This window comes from Camellia sinensis, chromosome 12 (genome assembly GCF_055761805.1).
Source record: "Camellia sinensis isolate YWXY chromosome 12, ASM5576180v1, whole genome shotgun sequence".
In the NCBI taxonomy this organism is placed as follows: domain Eukaryota; kingdom Viridiplantae; phylum Streptophyta; class Magnoliopsida; order Ericales; family Theaceae; genus Camellia; species Camellia sinensis.
Window position 1 is genome coordinate 154,410,332 of NC_138972.1, and position 22,268 is coordinate 154,432,599.

At 37.8% G+C, this 22,268-nt stretch overlaps 1 protein-coding gene across 7 annotated transcripts in view; it reads left to right on the forward strand.

The window, feature by feature from the left end:
* The first annotated feature begins 434 nt into the window (after positions 1 to 434).
* Positions 435 to 22,268, forward strand: part of LOC114281718 (vacuolar sorting protein 18) — a 33,628-nt gene continuing 11,794 nt past the window's right edge. The window contains exons 1-16 of one of the 7 annotated variants that reach the window (XM_082900205.1): positions 487 to 679; positions 3,198 to 3,360; positions 3,724 to 3,926; positions 4,165 to 4,377; positions 4,488 to 4,627; positions 5,066 to 5,161; positions 6,512 to 6,579; positions 10,764 to 10,865; positions 11,100 to 11,244; positions 11,508 to 11,651; positions 17,407 to 17,526; positions 17,625 to 17,681; positions 17,879 to 17,938; positions 19,874 to 19,981; positions 20,714 to 20,856; positions 22,051 to 22,129. In XM_082900205.1, coding sequence (XP_082756331.1) covers positions 4,616 to 4,627; positions 5,066 to 5,161; positions 6,512 to 6,579; positions 10,764 to 10,865; positions 11,100 to 11,244; positions 11,508 to 11,651; positions 17,407 to 17,526; positions 17,625 to 17,681; positions 17,879 to 17,938; positions 19,874 to 19,981; positions 20,714 to 20,856; positions 22,051 to 22,129 — 1,134 coding nt within the window. In that variant the 5' untranslated portion in view covers positions 487 to 679; positions 3,198 to 3,360; positions 3,724 to 3,926; positions 4,165 to 4,377; positions 4,488 to 4,615. Of the gene's footprint in view, positions 680 to 3,158; positions 3,361 to 3,723; positions 3,927 to 4,164; positions 4,378 to 4,487; positions 4,628 to 5,065; positions 5,162 to 6,511; positions 6,580 to 10,763; positions 10,866 to 11,099; positions 11,245 to 11,507; positions 11,652 to 17,406; positions 17,527 to 17,624; positions 17,682 to 17,878; positions 17,939 to 19,873; positions 19,982 to 20,713; positions 20,857 to 22,050; positions 22,130 to 22,268 lie in introns of all 7 variants that reach the window. The other 6 variants (XM_082900206.1, XM_082900201.1, XM_082900204.1 and 3 more) reach the window with 6 other exon arrangements.

Sequence of the window (22,268 nt, forward strand, 5' to 3'; positions counted from 1 at the left end):
TTTTTTTAATTTTTAAACATACCTAACATACAAATACCTAAAAAGTAAAAAAAATTTGAAAAAAATCTTTTAAAAATTCACTAAATACCAAAAATACAAAAAAATATGAGAATTCAATACATTTTTTATATTTTTATGTATTTATTAATTTTTAAAAATATTTTTTCACAAATTTTTTACTTTTTAGATACATCTAAATAAGGTGCATCTAAAAAAGTAAAAAAAATGTTTAAAATTTTAAAAATATTCACTAAAAATAAGAAACAAGAAAATCAAAAAATTTAATTTTTAAAAAACTTAATTCAAAAAATTCAAACCAAACACATTTATTATCTCTCTATTATTTTTTGCACAATTTTAAAAAGTAATAAAAAAATTAAAAATATGTGAGATATTTAATTATTTATTTCGTAAAAATTTAAGTATTGTATTTTACGTCCAAAAAGAGGAAAAAATAAGAAAGTAAAAAATTACCAAACAACGCCTGAATAACTATTCCTCTCTTCCAAACTCTGGCTCAGTGGCTGTGAGTTATCTCTCTCACTGCGGAGGAGAAGGCTCGTGAGAATGGCGGATAGGTCGAGTAGTCTTGGTCCAGTTGATCGAGAGTGCTCTCTCTGAACTAGGGTTTCCCTCCAACGTTTCTTCTCTCTCATCTCTGCAATAGTCGAACCCCAAGGTACTTACTATCCCTTGATCCCTTACTCTCACTTTTTTCTCATCGCCGTACCAAACCCTAATTCACCCGATTGTTCTAGAATGAAAATCACGTTCCTACGTCATGCGATTGATTTTTCCAGTTACCACGCTAAGTTCCCAGATTTGGAGGTTTTGTGCTGACTTCCTTTTGGATAGAATTTATCGAGTTTTTGAGTTTGAATCTGCTGGTGATCATTGTGATTTGTTTTTTTTGACTGTTTGATTTCAATTGGTGGTTCCAATTGTTGATTCCATATTCACTTACATGTTAGCAGTTTGTTAGAATTGAGTCAAGACCAAATTTTGAGCAACCAATTTGGATCAAGTATTGCTTTCATTCGAGTGTGGTGCTTTATTTGGAGGTCTTTGGTATTGTATTAGATTGTTAAGCTGTTTAATATGCATGATACACAATTGTTGTTGTCCGCTTTAGACTACCCTTTAATGTATTAGGATGAATGGTAAGGTTTGAATTGGGATTGATACTCAATTGTACTACCTAGTAGAATCTATTGTAATTGATTTCCAGTGGCTGGAGTATAATCTCTTGTAATTTGTTTCCGGTGCCTTGAAGAGGAATAATAGCAGGAAGTTTTGTGGAGGGTCTCTAGTACATAATTAGCAAACATATAAAGTATTAAAACAATATTGTTTGAGTCATTTATCTCATTAGGGACTTCAGCAATTTTGATATCCAAACCTAAGATCTTCCTGATATGTTTGAATGTGTGGCTATTTATTTATAAAAAAAAAGTGACAAGATTTTGATTTTTTCCTTTCCCTTTTTTTGCTTCGTATTTTTTCCCCGATAAGCAACAAAAATTTATTTTGTATTTTCCCTTTTATTTTTCTGCTTTTCTTTTTGTATCTTCCTCTCCCTTTCAGTGGGTGTAGAGATATTACTTCCTTTATACCATTTTATGTCTTAGTTGGCTTTGCACAAACTTTAAGAAAACATCCTTGAATGATAGATTTAAAAAAATGTCCTTCGTTTTGAATATTTTCAATTTATAGCCCAATTTTTTCTTGAGGGTTTTTAGGAGCCCTTCATCATAAAACTTTAATTACTTCTGTCATACACAGATGAAAATATCCATTTATCAAATGTGTGTTCATGATTTTTAACTCCTAACTCAATCTTTATCAAGAAATAAAGAAGACAAGAAATCTCGGTGGTTGCCTTGTGCCCTTGATTTTGCATACACAATGCATTTTCATTCATATTATGTATATAAAATATAAATCTATCTTGTTACTTGTGATGTAATATGGCATTGTTTACAACTTACAATAAGAATAAGAAAATGGCTCCATTGGACCATAAATAAGGCTTTGTTTGCCAGTAACTTTCCTTGTCTATAACTGTGTTTACAACTTACAACAAGTATAAGAAAATGGCTCCATTGGATTATAAACAAGGCTCTGTTTGCCAATGACTTCCCTTCTCTATAACTGTATTTACTATTCAAATCTCATCTCACCACGTTCTTCAGTATCCCTTCTCTTTCTAAAACTATCATAAATGAGCACATTTTTCAATCAGGTAGGCTGGTTTCAACGTCGGCATTACAAGCCATGATTCTTGTGATTCTTGTTCTCAATCGCTTCTGAACTTTTTTTTTTTTTTTTTTTTTTCCTTCTGTGATAAGCATATCTACGGTCAATTATAACATATAAATTAATGAAGAGTATTAAGGTAAGTAATGGTTAAAGCTTTTGACTTTTCAAACTAGAACACATAGAGTGGGACTTCCAAAAATTGAAATTTGTTTGGACACATAAAAAGTGAACTAAGGGAGTATTTTGATTTCTACTTGTTGAATTTATGCCATGTTTGATTGCCGTTTAATTTAGGAGGGGATTGGATACCATGGGATTGTGGTTGGGATTAGTGGGGATAAGTAATGCCATGGATTATATACACCATAGGATTAGTTGTATTATGTTTGGTTAGGATAAGATGGAAAGATTATTTATGACCATTGGATTGGGGAGGGATATAATCTCATGGTCTTGTACAAGTAATACCATGGGGGAGGTGGTATTACTTACACTTCTGTGAGTTATACCACAAACCAACAAGGCCTTAGGTAGTGTTTGGTTCATTGGAATGGATTGTTCATTCCATCAAAATGTCCATTCCCATGTTTGGTTGACGAAAAAATAATGAAAAATGCATTGCAAATGAAATTGTCATTCATTATTGTAAGGGAATGATCAATCCGTACGGGAGCCTAAGGAATGATCAATAAACCCAATAGAGCATTAAGGTATCCCGCTTCTTTATGGACTTGCGTCTTTCTCATTGGGAGTATAATGAGAGATTATAGAGGAAGTGAATAAATTTGGTAACTCATTCCATTTGTTGAAGTTTTTTTCTTTGTGACTCATTTTTTTAAAGTCTTGTACTTTTTCCATTATTTTAATTTTTTAGAATGTTCTAGTTTCAAGTGAAAAAGTTGTTACCACTTGTTAGGTTGAAATTTTTGGCTCTAAAGATGGAAACAGGGAGGCAGGTTTTTTCTGTGGATCTTCTGGAGAGATATGCAGCAAAGGGGCATGGAGTTATCACATGCATGGCTGCTGGCAATGATGTTATTGTATTAGGAACTAGTAAAGGGTGGATCATTAGACATGATTTCGGAGTTGGAGATTCTTATGGTATGCTCTTATACTCATTTACTTTACTGGATTCTTCCTTATTAAAGCAAAGTTTGGCATGACCTAAATAATACAAAAAGTCAAAAAGTCACTATCCTATTTAAGTCACATCATCTTGTTTAAATCACATCACCTCTCTAACACATCACATCAAACCCAACCCAAACCCAACCCATATAAGCCAATAAGTCAAAAAGTGCACTTTTTTAGAACATCCCAAACCAGCCCTTAGTGTAAAAATCATTAGATATGGGACTTGTTAAAAATGAGATGTGATATCATGTGATTGTATATAACTTCTACCTTATGCACACAGTTGTCATATTATAAATCACAGATCTGATTTGCCAATGTAACTCTTAGGTTAACAATCAACCATGTCATGCTATGTTGGAAATTGGAGTATCATGCCTTCTACCAAGTGCAGCTAGTACTATTTACTTCACCAAAATTTTCATAGATGGAAATGGGATGCTGCCACACTGATGGATTCAATGCGGTTCAATTTTAGGGATAATATTTGTAAATGGAACTCCTTGCACCATTGTTTCATTCCCGTTAACAGGGTAAAACTAGTGATGATTTTTTAGGTGGCAGCTATGCCCTGTATTTCTTTGATATATCTTATTCTATAATACATACCATTTGTTAATTCCTCTTGATTTTATTGTCATTACATGTTGGGATTTCCATAATCACATGCAACATTGCAATTTATGTGGTCACTTTGTGCAACTGTTGGGATCTAGACCTTGGGCTGCACCCAACACTAAACTTATATTTTCTTGATCATTTCACTCATAGATATTGATCTCTCTACGGGTCGAGCTGGGGAGCAATCTATCCACAGAGTTTTTGTTGATCCTGGGGGGAGCCACTGTATTGCTACCATTGTTGGCGGTGGAGGTGCAGATATATTTTATACACATGCTAAGTGGATTAGGCCACGTGTTTTAAGCAAACTGAAGGGTCTTGTTGTGAATGCTGTTGCCTGGAATAGACAACAGATAACAGAAGGTTTGTGTTTGGTTTCTCTGCCATCTCTCTCTTTTATAAACTGGCTAATATTTTAGAGGGATTTTTTTCATATTAATTTATTTCTTCTGTTGTATTTGATGTCTTTGCAGCTTCTACAAGAGAAGTCATTCTTGGTACAGATAATGGACAACTCCATGAAATTGCTGTAGATGAGAAGGATAAGAAGGAGAAGCACATAAATTTTCTATTTGAACTTAAGGAACTTCCAGAAGCATTCATGGGTTTGCAGGTCCTCCCCTACATTTCACCTGTTCTGGTCCTTTTCCATTGGGGATACATACCAATCTGCTACTTGGGGCTTTCCTCTGTATTAGGGGAGGCTTACTTACTTTTAGCAATATTTAAAATTGCTTAAAGATTTAGTATGTACATGGTTGGTGCTAAAAGCCATACAATTTATATATGGTGTTTCTCTATCAGATTATATGGATTTCTTTGAGTATTTTAATGTTCCTACAAAATGTTAAATTTTCTGATTGATGGAATTGGTCATTTGAAAAAATAAGCATGCATGTACTGGATTAGTGAAGTGGCTGTTGAGAAACTAACCTTCACTAACTATTTTACCCTCTCTAGCTCAGCTAGAGTTTTACTTGGGTTTTGCCTGTGATGTCTTTTTCTTACCTTTGTCTTTATTTTATTTTAACTTTTTTGTATTTTTTTGCAGATGGAGACAGCTAGCACAAGCAATGGAACTAAATATTACGTGATGGCCGTTACTCCTACGCGGCTTTATTCTTTCAGCGGCATTGGATCACTGGATGTGAGTTTAATTAAGTCCGTGTATTCCTGCAGGGGCCTGTCAAATCTGCAATATTTTAAATTTCTTCTGGGGCCTTTTATATCTGCAATTAAAGTTACTTCATAAAGTCTATCATGGCCCGATTATTATTAATTTATTACAACCTTCTTTACCATAGAATTTGGCCTTTGTATGGACTCCCAGTGGTTTAGTTAGTGTTGAATGTCATGATGTTGAATTTAAGAGCTCTGTATAGTTGGTTCACAGTTTTTTATGTTCTTAAGCCTGCCGGATGGTGCACTCGGTAGCCCATATTAGTAACTCACGAGTGTCTTCTTTGAATAATACATGTTAACAAGAAATTGACCTTATCAATTCCTTTCTTCTTGACCTAGTGTTGATACTATTTCATTAGCTTAGATCTTTTGCCTGCGTTCCTTAGGTTTGGCCATTCTAAACCTCTTGCCGTGTATGTTGTTTATTTATGTGTCCTACATCAATGTGAGAAGCAATTTCTAATTGAGCTAAATAATATATATTTTTCTCTCTTACCACTGCATAAATTTGTTAGAACTTTTCTATTTTCTTTGACATTTTTCTTAGAGGTTATATTTTTGACAACCTTCAACTAGTGCTCTATAAATGCTAAGAAATGATTATGATTATGCTCAGCCTTTTAGGGGTTATATTTTTGTCAACATTCAACCTTTTATTGCTTTATAAATGATTATGCAAGGTTATTCCCCTTTGGACCACATATTAAATATTGGGAGTCTTCAAACTTCACAAAGAGAAATCCTGTTTCTGTGATGTTATTTTATATGTTGAGAATTGAAAATTAGTGGCAAAGTAGTTGAGACTGCGGATCAAGGGGCTTTGGCTTGACCAAGGCTTCCAAACCCCGTAGCCCTCTTCCTCTTAGGTGCTTGTCTATATGAGATCTTGCCCTGATACCTCAACAATGTTTCTCTAATTTGCAATCAGAAGGTCAAGTGTCTATTTCACTTATAGAAAGTAGTGAAGTGTTTGCTCTGAGGTTCTTTAATCTCCCATCCCAGTTAGGCTTGGAGTTGATAGGGAGGTACACTAATATATTCTCTTTGGATTTTTTAAGGTCACTTCCCAAGCATCCATTTCTCCATCTATTAGGTCTGTAAGGCTGCATTAAGTAATTTATTTAATTGTTGCTTTAAACTCATAATTTTGCAGTAGCTCACCTATTTAGGTGGCTATATTTGTGGTTCTTGGGAATGCATCCTTCCTTGCATTTGTCCCTATTTTGTAGATGATGTTTTATTTGTCTTATAGCTCTTTGTGATTAATACATTTTTTTTGAAATTTCATGCTTATTGATTTTAATGCATTTTCTAGACTGTTTTTGCTAGTTATGTTGATCGTCCAGTGCGTTTTATGGAACTTCCTGGGGAAATACCAAATAGGCAAGTGCTTTTGATATAATGAAGTTCAAGTTATTGGGACACAGATAATAAATTTTAGATGCTTCTTTTATTGTTGTTGTATTTTCTTTGGATTTACATTTCACCTATTTTGCCATGAACTCATTGTGCTTGTTCATGTTTTAAACGCTACTAAAAAGTACATAGATAAAATTAGTTAACGACAGCAGTGCCTTGGATAATGATATGAAACATATACTGTACACATTGAGAACTGTAAATTAATCTAGTTTGTCTTTTCATTTGGAGCTTGATGAGAAGTAATCCATTTGGCATAATTGTCACGCATAAATGTTCATGCTATTGGAAACACAAGGAGTGAAGATTTATGACACATAGAACTTGTAGAACTAGATAATACATTTTTGAAACAAGAAAAATGTTAAGATTAGGTATATTGACAACTACTATCCCATATGTAAGAATTTATGTATTATTGATTGATGTTTATTGATGTGTTATATTTATTACAATGATCCATGATTCCTATATATAGAAGAGGGTGAGTGTGTAGTAGGTAAGGAGTAGGTGAAGTGGAGGTGGTAGTGGTGTAGTGGGTTAGGTTTAGTGGAGTAGGTGAGGTGGTAGTGGTGTAGTGGGTTAGGTTTAGTGGAGTAGGTTTAAGTGGGTGAAGAGGTGGAGAGGTGAAGTGGATTTTAACAGCCCCCCGCAAACTCAAGAGGGATAGGAACTAACCAACTTGAGTTTGGAGAGAGTAACAAAACAAGAAAATACATAAAAATAAAAGAGGATAGGAGACACTGTATGGGGGTGTCATAACGTTGTAGAGGACACTGTATGGGGGTGTCATAACGTTGTAGAGGACACTGTATGGTGGTGTCATAACGGTGTAGAGGACACTGGATGGCGGTTTCAGACCGATGTAGAAGACAGTTTAGGGGGTCATGTCGGACCGTTGTAGCAGACAATGTTGTGACAGTTGTTGTGACAGTTTACAGAGTCTTGCTGGACCCTTGTAGAAACTAACCGGAATCAATGTCGGGACAGTTTACAGAGTCTTGTTGGACCCATAAAGGAACTAACCGAAATTAATGTCGGGACAGTTTACAGAGTCTTGTCGGACCCATAAAGGAGCTAACCGGAAGTAATGTCGGGACAGTTTACAGAGTCTTGTCGGACCCATGAAGGAGCTAACCGGAATCAATGTCGGGACAGTTTACAGAGTCTTGTCGGACACATAAAAAATACACTGTATGATGGTGTATATAGGCTGCCCAAATATATATATATATAGATATATATAGTGAGCCCTCAAAAGTTGCGCCCTCAAAAGGCGCGCCCACTTCATCAAAAGGCATGCCTGACAGAAAGCGTCGAGCCATCAAAAGGTGAGCCGGAGACGCGGCGAGGCACGTGAGCGACAGAGTGGCGTGTCGGCCTCGGCTATTTAACCAAGGTTGAGGCGGAGGCTGTGCAAACCAGTCTGAAACCGCCGAAAATCCTTTGAAAAAACTCTTCCGTTTCTGAGAAAGAGATTCTGGAACACTCTGTTGCCATTCTGTAACCAACCTTTCTCTGAAACACTCAGCAACCCATAACATGGCCTCGTCTTCCCGTTCAGCTACCCAGAACATGGCCTCATCTTCCCGTGGTCTGCTAACTCTCTTTCCCGACCTCAACGAGTCAACAAGAGAGATAACTGGTGCGGTGGCACTGGAACCTTAACCAAGCGCCCCGGAGTTTGCTCCGTTGAACTTTCCTATGCGGTCTGTGGAGCAAAGAATGGCAGTGCAGTCGGATGTGGAGGCCAATCAGTATACATTGAAGTCATGTGTGGAAACCATGACTGCGGTTACAAATTTGTCGAACCGGCTGCAGAGTAGGACAAATGAGGTGCAGCAGTTAAACGCCCAACTGGCTCTGCTCCAACGCATGTATAAGGATGCGCGAGCAGAGTTAAGTGTGCTAAAGGCGGAAAATAAGGAGCTGAAGCGGAAGGCCACCGTTATGTTCCGATTTGGAGGTCCGCTATATGCTGTAGTGGAGGAGCAGGGAGGAGGCAACTTGCTTGGTGGTCTAGGAAGCACGGAGGCAACACCGGCAAGGACCACCCAGGACGGAGGCAAGAAGAAAAGACCGGCGGCTGAGTAGAGAAGAAAAATCTCACTGTGGGTGTGGTAGTTTTGTTTTTGTTTGTGTGGGTTTTCTTTTGTGTGGGTTTTCTTTTTTTTTTTTTTTTTTTTTTTTTTTTTGATGTAAAAGTGTGATCGGGGTTGATCCCCTGATATGAATAAAATGACAAGGTTGTGGAATGTTGTTGGTGTTATTTTGTGGTGTTGTTTTGTTTAATAAGAAAAATAAAATAAAAGAAAATAATGGATAAAGAAAATAGAGAAAAATATTTGTGGATGGAATAAATTAAGAGAAAGGAGAGATATGATTAAAGTGGGTTTGAAAGTGGGAAAAGATGAGAGAGAGGGAGATAGAGTGGGTGCATGATGATGATGTTGGGTCCATGGAGAGAGAGAGAGAGGGATGTCCAAGAAGCTTGTGCTTTTGATAGTTACACATTACCCAAGCTGTATGTGAAGATGCATGTTACTGTCTTACACTTCTGCAGGCTTGGTATTCTTTGTGGGGCACTTGCAACACGTGACATTGAAAATTGTATTCGAAAATGATGACATCTCCAACATGAAACGTCTTGGAAGCAGCCCAGGCCTTGTAATCAATATTCCCAATGATGGTTCAACCAGCGGAGTCCCCAACCTTGTACACTGCTGCCATTGAAACCTTCAAGCCAGCAAACATGGCTACCAACAACAGAGCCACAGCTCTACACCCCACACCCAAATCCATGGCTAAGAGAGAGAGAGCAAATCGGGAAAAAAAAAACAGCAGTGACGAGCAGAAAAGCAGCGCCAGAAACGCCAACGACGACGACGAGTAAGAGTACAACCACGGATATGTGAGAGGCAAGGTGAACGGCGATAGAGGCTAGACGATGATGCGGGTGCCGCCGCCGACATAGCGGAGGAGGGGTGTAAGAAAATGTTGAAGAAGTCAAGGTATGTGTAGAAAATAAGCGGAATAGGTTGAGGTCCGGCGGGCGGCCAAGGCGAGGTTGCCGCCCGCCGGTGAAGCGAGAAATACTAAGGTCTTAACCTTGCTCTGATACCATGTAAGAATTTATGTATTATTGATTGATGTTTATTGATTTGTTATATTTATTACAATGATCCATGATTCCTATATATAGAAGAGGGTGAGTGTGTAGTAGGTAAGGAGTAGGTGAAGTGGAGGTGGTAGTGGTGTAGTGGGTTAGGTTTAGTGGAGTAGGTGAGGTGGTAGTGGTGTAGTGGGTTAGGTTTAGTGGAGTAGGTTTAAGTGGGTGAAGAGGTGGAGAGGTGAAGTGGATTTTAACAAAATTGGTAATATGTATCGTGTACAAAATACAGATGTTTAAAATCTACAAATATTCATGAACTAACAAGTTATTTTTGAGTTTTGACAAAAAGCTCACTGCACTGTTGGCTGCAAGACATTGCATGGGGCCTCTAGTTTGTTGAACTACATGTAGCTTCACCTTATTTAGGTTGTCCACAGTACTTTTATGATCTATCTGATGTAGTTGCTAAACCAAAGGGTTTATTGTTGTTGCCAAACTTGGTATGATTATTTCAGTTGTTTCAATGTGGTGCACTAAACCATGCCTTGTTCATTGTATCGGTTGGTTTGTTTTGTTAATTCAGTGAACCTGTTACATAGAGAATATTGTTAAATTTGAAATAATCAGGAAAATAGGGTTTTCTTTTCATTCCTTAGAAGTCACATCTCAGAATATCATTTCTTCACCATTTGATTAATGGAGGGGAATCATTTAATTTTTTGGGGTTGGTGGGTGGGTGGGTTGGGGAATTTGCCTGATGAAGTTGGTGGCCTTTTTATTTATTATGTGAAACTTAGATTGACTCATGTCTTTTTTACCATGTTTGTATAATTGATATACACTATTCTTACTAATAAATAGAATCTTAATTGGTGTCATGTGTGGTATTTGATTGGTAAGAACACAGGTTGCATGGTTTTATTCTCTTTTTTGTAATCAAATTAATTATGATTTTACACATATTGGGTGGATGTATTGTTCTCATAATCATATTCTTGTATTTTGAAAATCTAGTCCATTTTTGCCTATCTTGCAGTGAACTGCATTTCTTTATCAAGCAAAGAAGAGCTGTACATTTTGCATGGCTTTCTGGAGCCGGTATCTATCACGGTGGCCTAAATTTTGGAGCACAGCATAGGTAGGAGATGACTCTCAAGTCTCATCACTTTTGCTTCCTTTTGTGAACAGAACAATAGGCATAAATTCTGGAATTTGTTGTTTACTAGGCTCTACTTCTTTTGCTCTCTCTTGAGAAAATGTTCATTTTATGTCCATCCTTGGTCTTGTAGTGTATTGATTCTTATGTGGTAATAGTATAGTTCTCTTATGAAGCATTTTTCTTATTAAATCTTTTGGGAAACCTCTTGGGCAGTTCACCAGAAGGAAATGAAAATTTTGTGGAGAACAAGGGTCTTTTGGACTATTCAAAATTAGTTGATGCTGCTGAAGTTATTAAACCCAATTCTCTGGCAGTGTCTGAATTTCATTTTCTGCTTCTCCTAGGAAACAAGGTTGAGGTAGGTCTTTCTGTGCAGCGCACGCACACAGACATATATTTACAATTACACATGCATGATTTTGAATTTTCTTGTCAATTTTGTAAATATGAACTTCATTATTTGCTGGTATTAAAGTTTTAGCTGATGGATCCTAGAGAACGTTCCATTTTCGTCGTCCATGATGATAGGCAAGTTGGGAACTGACTTCAATATTTGTTCATCAGTTCCCCTGCTCTCTAACATTATAGATATGTTTGCTGTGTTTTTGTTATGTGTTTTAGGTTGTAAATAGAATCAGTGAACAGATCATAGAGGAACTTCAGTTTGATGAAACACCAGAATCAATGTCAAGGGGTATTATTGGATTATGCAGTGATGCCTCTGCTGGATTGTTCTATGCATTTGACCAGAACTCCATTTTTCAGGTTTGTATGCTGGGATGATTTCATTGTTTTGTGATATAACTATGTGAAGCTTGGGTAACCAGCTTGGGGAATGATAGAATATCACCCCCTATTTATAAAAGAAGATTAGGGTTTACAAGAAATGCAATTTACAAGATGATCCCTGAGTGCTATCCCTGAGTGCTGATTACAGTGATTACAGACAGACCCTAGTGTGCCTTTCGGCGAATATAAAATGCTATCACTTAATATAATATGCTAACACTCCCCCTCAAGCTGGTGCGAAGATATCTATCATGCCCAGCTTGCCTACGATGTCATGAAATGGTTTATTCCCAATTCCCTTGGTGAGAATGTCAGCAAGTTGTTCACCTGACTGGACAAAGGGAGTACAAATGATACCACTAGTGAGTTTCTCCTTAATGAAGTGGCGATCAATCTCAACATGTTTTGTCCTGTCATGTTGAACTGGATTGTGAGCGATGTTGATGGCGGCCTTATTGTCACAGTATAACCGCATGGAGTCCGTCTGATCAATACCTAGATCATGCAACAATAATTTGATCCACAAAAGTTCACACACACCTTGTGCCATAGCTCTAAACTCAGCTTCTGCGCTTGACCTGGCAACCACATTCTGTTTCTTACTCCTCCAAGTAACTAGGTTGCCGCCAACAAAAGTGCAATACCCTGAAGTTGATCTCCTATCAGTTACTGACCCAGCCCAGTCAGCATCTGTATAGGCTTCTACACGAAGATGATCATACTTTGAAAAATACAGACCCTTACCAGGAGCAGACTTCAAATACCTCAAGATTCTCATGACAGCCTCAAGGTGAATCTGATGAGGAGCATGCATAAACTGACTAACTATACTGACAGCAACAGCAATATCAGGACGGGAGTGAGAGAGGTAAATGAGCTTTCCCACTAATCGTTGATAGCTCCCCTTATCCACAACTTCTCCTCCTTCATTATCCCCTAATTTCTGATTGGGTTCCAGGGGGGTGGCACATGCCTTGCAACCAAGCATCCCAGTTTCCTTCAACAGGTCAAGCACATATTTTCTCTGTGAAATAAATATCCCATCCTTAGAGCGAGCAACTTCAATGCCCAGAAAATACTTCAAGCTGCCCAAGTCTTTGATTTCAAACTCTTTAGCTAAATATTTCTTCAACAGAGGTATTTCCCCACTATCATTGCCTGTAAGAACTATGTCATCTACATAAACAATAAGTGCTGTAGTCTTACCGTGTGAGGAATGTTTCACAAACAATGTGTGATCTGCCTGACTTTGTTTGAAGCCATATTTAATCATAGCCTGAGTGAATCTCTCAAACCAAGCCCTTGGAGACTGTTTGAGACCATATAATGACTTCCGAAGTTTGCATACTTTGCCTTCTGTTTGATGATCCTCAAAACCCGGAGGAATGTCCATATATACTTCTTCTTCGAGGTCACCATGGAGAAAAGCATTCTTGACATCAAACTGATAAAGCGGCCAATCTAGATTAGCTGCTAGAGAGAGAAGTATTCTGACTGAATTCATTTTAGCCACGGGTGCGAAGGTCTCCTGATAATCAATGCCATATGTCTGAGTAAACCCTTTTGCCACAAGTCTTGCCTTGTAACGCTCAATAGACCCATCTGCTTTGTGTTTCACAGTATATACCCATTTACATCCCACAGGTCGTTTGCCCGGAGGTAACTCAGTCAATTCCCAAGTGCCATTCTTCCTAAGTGCTTTCATTTCCTCAATCATGGCTAGTTTCCATTCAGAGGTAGCAAGAGCATCCTGAAAATGGTTAGGAATGCTAACAGAGGAAATATTGGACACAAACGCTCTATATGAGGATGACAAATGAGAGTATGATACAAACTGTGAGATAGGATGTTGAGTACAAGATCTCACACCCTTCCTCTTGGCAATAGGAACATCAAGATCAATGGACTCGAGAGATTCAAAATTACCTCGACTCTCATCAGAAGCAGGCGATGGCAGTGGGGTAGCAGAAACGGTCCCGTGTATCCAGTTAACTTGTTTTCTGTCTATGTCCCGGACATAAACATGCCCGTCCGTATTCTTGGTGACAGTGGGTTCTATAGTCTTAGTAGAAGAGGGGGGTTCAAGAACAACTGGTTCCACCATAGGAAGCACAGTAGTAGAGGGTGGTGCAAGAACAACTGGTTCCACCATAGGAGGCACAGGACTCACTTCACACCAAGGCTCCCCCGGAAATGAGGACGGTGACACCGGAGAGGACAAGAAATAGGACTGGGATTCAAAGAAAGTGACATCCATGGACACAAACCACTTACGAGACGAAGGGTGGTAACATGTATACCCCTTTTGAGTAGGAGAGTAACCAAGGAAAACACACTTGAGGGAGCGAGGGTCCAACTTACCTCGAGAGGGAGAGTGATTGTGGACAAAACAGACACAACCAAATATTTTAGGAGGAATAGAAAACAAGGACTGAGAACCGAGGAGGACGTGAAGCGGAGCCTGTTTGGCCAAGACCTGGGTAGGGAGACGATTAATAAGATGGGCAGCGGTGAGAACAGCGTCGCCCCAATAGGGTCGAGGCACATGCATAAAAAAACACATGCACCGAGCCATGTCAAGAAGATGCCGATTTTTGCGTTCGGCCACCCCATTCTGTTGAGGGGTATTTGGGCAAGAGGTCTGATGGATAATGCCATGAGTAGAGAAATATTGTCCTAACCCAGAATCGATGTATTCCCCGCCATTATCAGAACGAAAGATTTTGATAGTGGCCCCAAACTGAGTACAAATCATCTTATGAAAAGTGCGAAACACAGAGAAAACCTCACTTTTATCTTTCATGAGATACACCCAAGTAGCACGAGAAAAATCATCAATAAATGTAACAAACCAGCGATGACCTTTCACAGACAGAACACGAGAGGGACCCCAAACATCAGAATGTATTAATGAAAATGGAACAAAACTTTTATTCAAACTGGGAGCAAAAGAAGCTCTATGTTGTTTTCCAAGTTGACAAGACTCACAAAGAAAGTCAGACACATGATGATTTGCGAAACTAGAAGGAAATAAATGCTTAAGTAAATGAAAGGAGGGATGCCCAAGACGCCGATGCCACAGCCATACATCAGCGGGGGTAGTAGAAGACGTGGTGGAAGAATAAGCAAGTTTGTCCGGTTGATCTAGGAAGTAGAGACCATTTGCTGCACTACCACTGCCAATCGTCCTCCCCGTGACAAGGTCCTGAAAAAGACAATGATCAGGAAAAAACGTCACACGACAATTCAAATCCTGGGTAAGACGACTTAAGGATAATAGATTAACAGAAAACTTGGGGACATGGAGAACAGAAGATAGATGTATGGTAGGAGTGACTTGGACTAAACCTTTGCCAGAAATGGAAGAAACAGTTCCATCGGCAATCCTAACTTTGTCCTGACCTGAAGAGGGCTTATAGACAGAGAAAAGATCAGCGGAGCCAGACATATGATCTGAGGCACCAGAATCAATAATCCAAGGCAAAGATGTATGACACAGAAAAGCACAAGGAGAAGATGCTAAGTTACCTGAGCGGGCAAAGGACGAGGAAGCGGTACTGAGAGCAGTAGAAGATCGGCGGTCCAACAATTGGCGCAAAGCATCCTCCAGCTCAGTATCAGAAGCTTGGGTAACAGAAGTAGAAGTAGTATCAAGGGTATCAACGACACTAGACTGATGAGCCCGGGAATAGGAACCACGTCCCCTAGATGGACCTGACCGACCTCCTCGAGAACCAGACCTATCACTGCGACCCCCGGAGGGAGTCCCATGAAGCTTCCAACACGTCTCACGAGTATGCCGCGGCTTCTTGCAATAATCACAAAAGACAGACTCCTTAGCAGCAGACGGATGAGGCAGGCTGAGGCCATCTCGAGGAGTAGACAGTAATGCGGAACGGTCAGTAGAGACAGGGGACATCATAGCAGACCGGCGACTCTCCTCATTTTGTACATAGGAAAATGCCTCCTGAAGTGAAGGAAGAGTATCCATACTCAGAACCCGACCCCTAACTGGATCATACTCCACATTTAGGCCGGCCAAAAATTTAAAGACCCGTTCCCGTGCGATGAACTTCTTGTACCCGATAGAATCAGTAGGGCAAACGGGCTTATAGTCTTCCAGGTGATCAAGGCGTTTCCAGCCGTTGGTGAGGAAAGTGAAGTACTGAAGAACAGTTTGCTCCCCCTGAAGTGTGCTCTCAATAGAGCGGCGCAACTCAAATGCCTGTGAAAAATTCCCTTTGCGGGAATAGGTAACAGCCACAGCCTCCCAAACATCCTGGGCAGTCTCCATAGACAAGTAGCCCTCACCAAGTTCTGGAACCATCGAATGGATAAGCCAACTCATAATTAAAGAGTTGGTAATCTCCCATTGTTCATAACTTGAGTCAGTGGTACTAGGGGCCTGTATCCTGCCATCAACATATCCCATCTTCCCTCTGCTCTTCAAAAACATAGTCAAACTTTGGGACCATGCTAGGTAGTTCTGACCATTAAATAGAGAGGTGGTGATTTTCAGACTAGGGTTGGGATTCTCAATCATGGCAGTAGGTAGAATGGGACTCTCACTCTTTGATGTTTGAGAAGAAGGAGACACACTGGTGGAGTCTGTCATGGATACAATACTACCGAACCCGCAACACAACTAGGGGTAATCACAAACCTGGAAGGTGGTAGTGATATAACAGGCACAATGACCACTATAAAGATATAACAAAATTAAGAAACCATTTTTTTTTTTTTTTTTTTTTTTTTTTGTTTTTTTTTTTTTTTGTTTTTGTTTTTGTTTTTGTTTTTTTTTTTTTGTTTTTGATTGTTTTTTTTTTTTTTTTTTATTTTTGATTTTTTTTTTTTTTTATTAATTTATGTAGATATCAGGATATATACATATATTTATATATAAATATATATATATCAGGCTATTTATATATATATATATATCAGGCTATTTATATATATATCTATATATTTATACATAGACTAGAGTTGGAGAGTATACCACAGTGAGGACGACGAGGGACGACGACGACAGAGCTGACGGAGACGAAGAGGGCGACGAGTGACGGAGACGACAGAGCTGAGGAGACGAAGACGAGCTGAGGACCTGAGGAGATCGGCGAAGCAGGAGATCAACGAAGACGAAGCAGATGATCCAATCGGCTGATGAAGACGAAGCGGCTGATGAAGACGATGGCTGAAGATCGACGAAGCAGATGATCCAACTAGGTACGGTTTTGAACCCTAACCCTAGAGCTCTGCTCTGATACCATGAAGCTTGGGTAACCAGCTTGGGGAATGATAGAATATCACCCCCTATTTATAAAAGAAGATTAGGGTTTACAAGAAATGCAATTTACAAGATGATCCCTGAGTGCTATCCCTGAGTGCTGATTACAGTGATTACAGACAGACCCTAGTGTGCCTTTCGGCGAATATAAAATGCTATCACTTAATATAATATGCTAACACTATGCACTACGTGCTGTCAGTGTCCAAGGTAAGAAAAATCTTAAAAGGCATATCCAAGAGGGTCATATAGGGCATACCCTACAACAAGTGATATACACAGATAAACAAAATGAAACAGCTAAATGGCCCCTTACATAGTGTAGGATGTTTAACATCTTTCCTAATTTTGTATACTACATGCAATGACCAGGATGTTTAAATAGTAGCAGCCGTATCTTGTGCCAATAAATTTCCATACGATGAATTTGAGATTGTAAAGCAGGTGTCTGTAAATGATGAAGGCCGAGATATGTGGAAGGTGTACCTGGACTTGAAGGAGTATGCGGCAGCTTTGGCAAATTGTCGGGATCCATTCCAGAGAGATCAAGTATATCTAGCACAGGTCTGGGCTTATTGACTTTGTTGGTTAGATTATGGGCACATACAATCGTATGCAACTTGAATTTATTTTAGTTCATCACTGAGCTATTTATGATGCAGGCTGAAGCTGCATTTTCTGCCAAGGATTTCCTCAGGGCAGCATCTTTCTATGCAAAGGTGAATTACCATTTTGTTTTGGTTTTATTATGCTTCTATATTTAAGGGTGTTCTTATTGCACGTGTTTCTTTTTGAACTTAAATACACATTGGAAAGTCACTATCATACATATTTAAAGTAAATATCTGAGTGAGTAATATTGTTCATGTAATGAAGGATGACTAGTTTTTTTAACAAAAGTGAATGCATTTTGCAGATTTATTACATATTATCATTTGAAGAGATCACTTTGAAGTTTATTTGCGTAAATGAACAGGTAAGTTATTTTACCCTCTGTTTTCACCCTTCTAAAGATGTGTTATTGCAGGTTCATACAAACGATTGATAGGCAGCTGCATGTATAGCTTTAGGTGCATCTTGTTTTCAGTGATAATACCGTGCTTCGTATATGCTCTGTTTTAATTATGGGGTTTTAGGCTTTCTTTGTGTACATCCTATATACTGAGGTTGAGCCACTCTTGGTGCCGCCTTTAAATAAAATTTAGTTATAAAAAAACAATACTGCGCTTAGAAGTAAAAATTACTCTATATTTTGTTATTATGTGTATGAGATTATTTTGTTCTCAACTAAAATCTTTTGATTTAATCTTCTTGACCTTGTTATATGTGATGCTTTACTTCAATTTATGCTCAGTGTAAGCATCTTTTGAGAATTATGTGCATACTGCTTATATTTAACTATGACTAAAAATAGACATGCCAAAGGCTGTTAAATTGTGTTGCAATTACACACTTGTTGAACTACAAATCTGTATTAAAATTATTGAATTTCTTTATACTATTATTGAGGATATAAATAATAAAATACTCCCCCCCCCCCCCCCCCCCCCCTCCTTTCTCTAGCAACTTAAGTTTTCAAATGAGTTGGTGGTCAACAATTCAACATGGTATCATAGAGCATACAATAGATATTGTATTAAAACTTCATTGTTTACCAAATAAATATAATACTTGCATGTGTTTGGCATCTTTATGGAGGAGAGTCCAGTCACACATGAGGGGTGTGTTGAGGATATATGTGTTTGTGTATATATATATTATACAATAAAATGACCCCTTTCTAACAGCTAAAGCTTTCAGTTGAGTTCAACAACTATGTCACTAAATTAGGAGCCCATGAGTTTCATGTGATTTTGTTGCATGGCTACTTGAGCTTAATTTGTGGAGTCTTTTCAGTTTTGGATGGTCTTTCTTTTCATCATGTCAGTGGCCTTTTCAAGTGTTTATTATCTGCTAAGATCACGTCTGAAGAGTACTTATTTTTCTATGTAATGTGCAAAGAACATACAGCATGGAATATTGTTTTTCTGTTTGAGCTGTTGATATATTTGTAGCCACTGCAATATTGATACATAATCCACATTAGGCCTCGTTTGGCAATTGGCTGAATTAGCCAAAAAGCCATATAAAAGAAATCAACGATTCCTTTCCTTCTCTCTACTTTTTGCTCCTTTTTTGGTAAGAAGCCAAAAAGCCATTCCCAAACACTTTCTTTACTTTCACCTCATATTTTAGCCAAAAAGCCACCTCCCAAACGAACCCTAAGTTCCTGTTCAAGTAAGGTTTTGATCTACAATATGTTAAGTTTGTTGAATATATACACATATACGTAAATAGTGTTGTCTATTTCTTTTCACAATAGCAGCTTCTCCTTGTTCACATCTATGCTTTTCCTCGAACATATCAAGTGATGATTATATTTGTTGGTTAGCTTGGCCTTTACTAGACTAGTGTTGCTCCCTTTTGGATAGCCACGTATATGCTTGAAAAAGCCAAGTCTATACTTCTCGTTAATTAGCTAGTTTGGCCTTTTTAAACTGCGTCATTATGTAGTGACTCATAAGCGCGGGTGCCAGTGACTCATATGTTCTCAAAAGTCTGATGTGGCGATTTCAAATAGCTGCAACTACCATATCTAGCTTTTACCATGTAGATCCATGTCTGACTATCATGCACATTACGGCGTCCAATATGGTAAAAGAGGCTACATGTGGAGTGTCAATTGTTTCATTGCTTACCTGAAGTTCAGGTTGATAGTGTTATGGTTTAAGTGAAACTTCTTTTTATTATCAGATAAAGACTTTGAAGTCAACATGATTATCTTTATTTTTTACGTTAAATAGTTATGCACCCATGTGCTCATATGGTTTGTGGTTTTTGAATATATATATATATATTTACTTCCTTGCAGGATGCTTTGAGAACTTTCTTATTGCGGAAGCTTGATAATCTTTCAAAAGATGATAAATGCCAAATAACTATGATTTCCACATGGGCAACTGAATTATACTTGGACAAGGTTTTCTTATGAGATAACTTATCTATCTTATTATTCTGCTGCTTTGTTTTAATTTGATGTCTTACACTACGAGACTTCTTCTCACATGGGTGTAACAAAGCCAGTGGTTGCAATAAATTTGGTGATTATTGTGCTCAAGTTGTACATCTATTGGAGTGTTTTTAACATGTTTATCATAAACTACATGACTATGAAGCACGGGTGCGGTTACAGGTATGATATGGGTACGCTGAGACGGCAAATTCTTAAAAAGATAAGGTACGGGGTACGCCAATTTTTATTTTTATTTTTTATATTTAATTTATAGCTAAACATCCAACATATAAATCAAAGTTTCAATATCAAAACTAAAAAGAGAACAGCTTGTCTAAGAAATTATATAATTATTTCTTTTTCTTTTTCTTTTTTTGATTGTCTAAAACATGATGTAAAAGAGAGCAAAACGATGACTTATGGATAAAGGGTGTTGGAAATAAATTACTTGATGATTTTCGAAATTGAAAGAAGAATAATAAAGGCTGCAACAAATTCTAGCAGCTGCTAAAAAAAAAAAAAAAGCCTCGACATACTCATGCCGTACCCAAACGTATTTGCTGTACCCAGCATGTATTCGCCGTACCCAGCACGTGTACCCGGTACTCGTACGTCACCATTTTTGGAGTACTCGTGATTCATAGATACATGACAATTGGCCATTTTAAGATAATTTTAGTTTGTACATTTTTATTTTAGATCAATCGACTTCTCCTTGAAGATGACACTGCTCTGGAGAATCGTAGTTCGGATTACCACTCAATCATCAAAGAGTTTAGAGCTTTTCTTAGTGACTGCAAGGATGTATTGGATGAGGCGACTACAATGAACCTCTTAGAAAGGTAAATTTTATGTTGTAATGTTGAGATATCCTTGTCAGGTCCCATCCCTGGGGGTTTGATAGCACCTTTCCTATAACTTGACATGACAAACAACTGTTATCTTTAATTTATCACTAAACTATAATTAAACTGGATAAGGATAAAACGTACCACTGATATAAAACAAAAACTGATGTGTACAACACAATACCATAGTCACAAAATGCTAGGGTATGTAACCTTGGCACAACCCACATCTATGCAATGAACTAAACCAAATAAAACCAAAGCTTCTCCCCCAATTAATTGGGGTCAGCTATGTGTTTACAATGATCATATCATTCTTTCTTTTCATTGCATCTACCGGTCAAACCATCTTATTATACATGACTGAACCATCGTATTGTGTTGTTTTTAATTTATCTTCAACCGTTGCTACTCCTATCATTTCACAAATGTGATCATTTGTTGGACCAAAATGTCGTCTTTCCATGCAATGGGCTTGTGAGCTTCACTGAGGCTTACAAAGTGGATAATTATTTTCTATCCAATTATGGGCTGCACCATTATCTTCTCTTCATATTTCTAATTTAGTGTTAATTCCTTAGTTTCATTTACTATGTGACATCATCCTGAATGTGTCTAGTTAATTTATCCATGAGTAGGAATCTTCCTTGTTAATTGGGATGCATAAATTTGAATGTCATGCTCTTCTTCATTGTTTCATTAGTATGGTTCCACTATCCATTACGAAGAAGAAAACTTTCTTTTGACATTTGAAATTTATGGATGAAAAATATTTTTTGCAATTGGACTTTGGCATGCTTCACTTCCCAATTTTGTTTTCCTACTTTCAAGAGTTATAAATTTCTGTACTAGTTGGAATGATGCTTTTCATTTATCCCTTTTTGATCTTATTTTTTTAGTTAACATAGATGGAGTTATTTTTAATTAAATGAGTAATTGCTTCCAACCTTTTTACTTGTGATGTCTATTGCCTATTGAGCTGATTACATGTATGACATACATGTGGAATTTAGCATTATGTTATTGTTTCCTAAGACTTACTGTCTATGATGCATTATTGTGATTGCACAACACTAGTGCTTATTACTTAGATGTGTAACTATTTCTCAATATTCTTCTTTCAAAGTATGCTAAAATGGTTTTACTTTAATCTTTTTTAAAGTTGTTTTGTTTTCCAATTTATTGCAGTTATGGGAGAGTTGATGAGTTGGTATATTTTGCGAGTCTCAAGGAGCAATATGAGATTGTGGTTCATCATTATATCCAGGTGCTTCGATATTCCATTTTCTTTTTATTTGGGAGTATGACATAATGTGTGTTCATATATTTTGGTGAGGTCCATACACAAGAATTAACATTTTAGTAAGGTCCATAATCAAAATTGAATTTCTCAAATCAACATTATA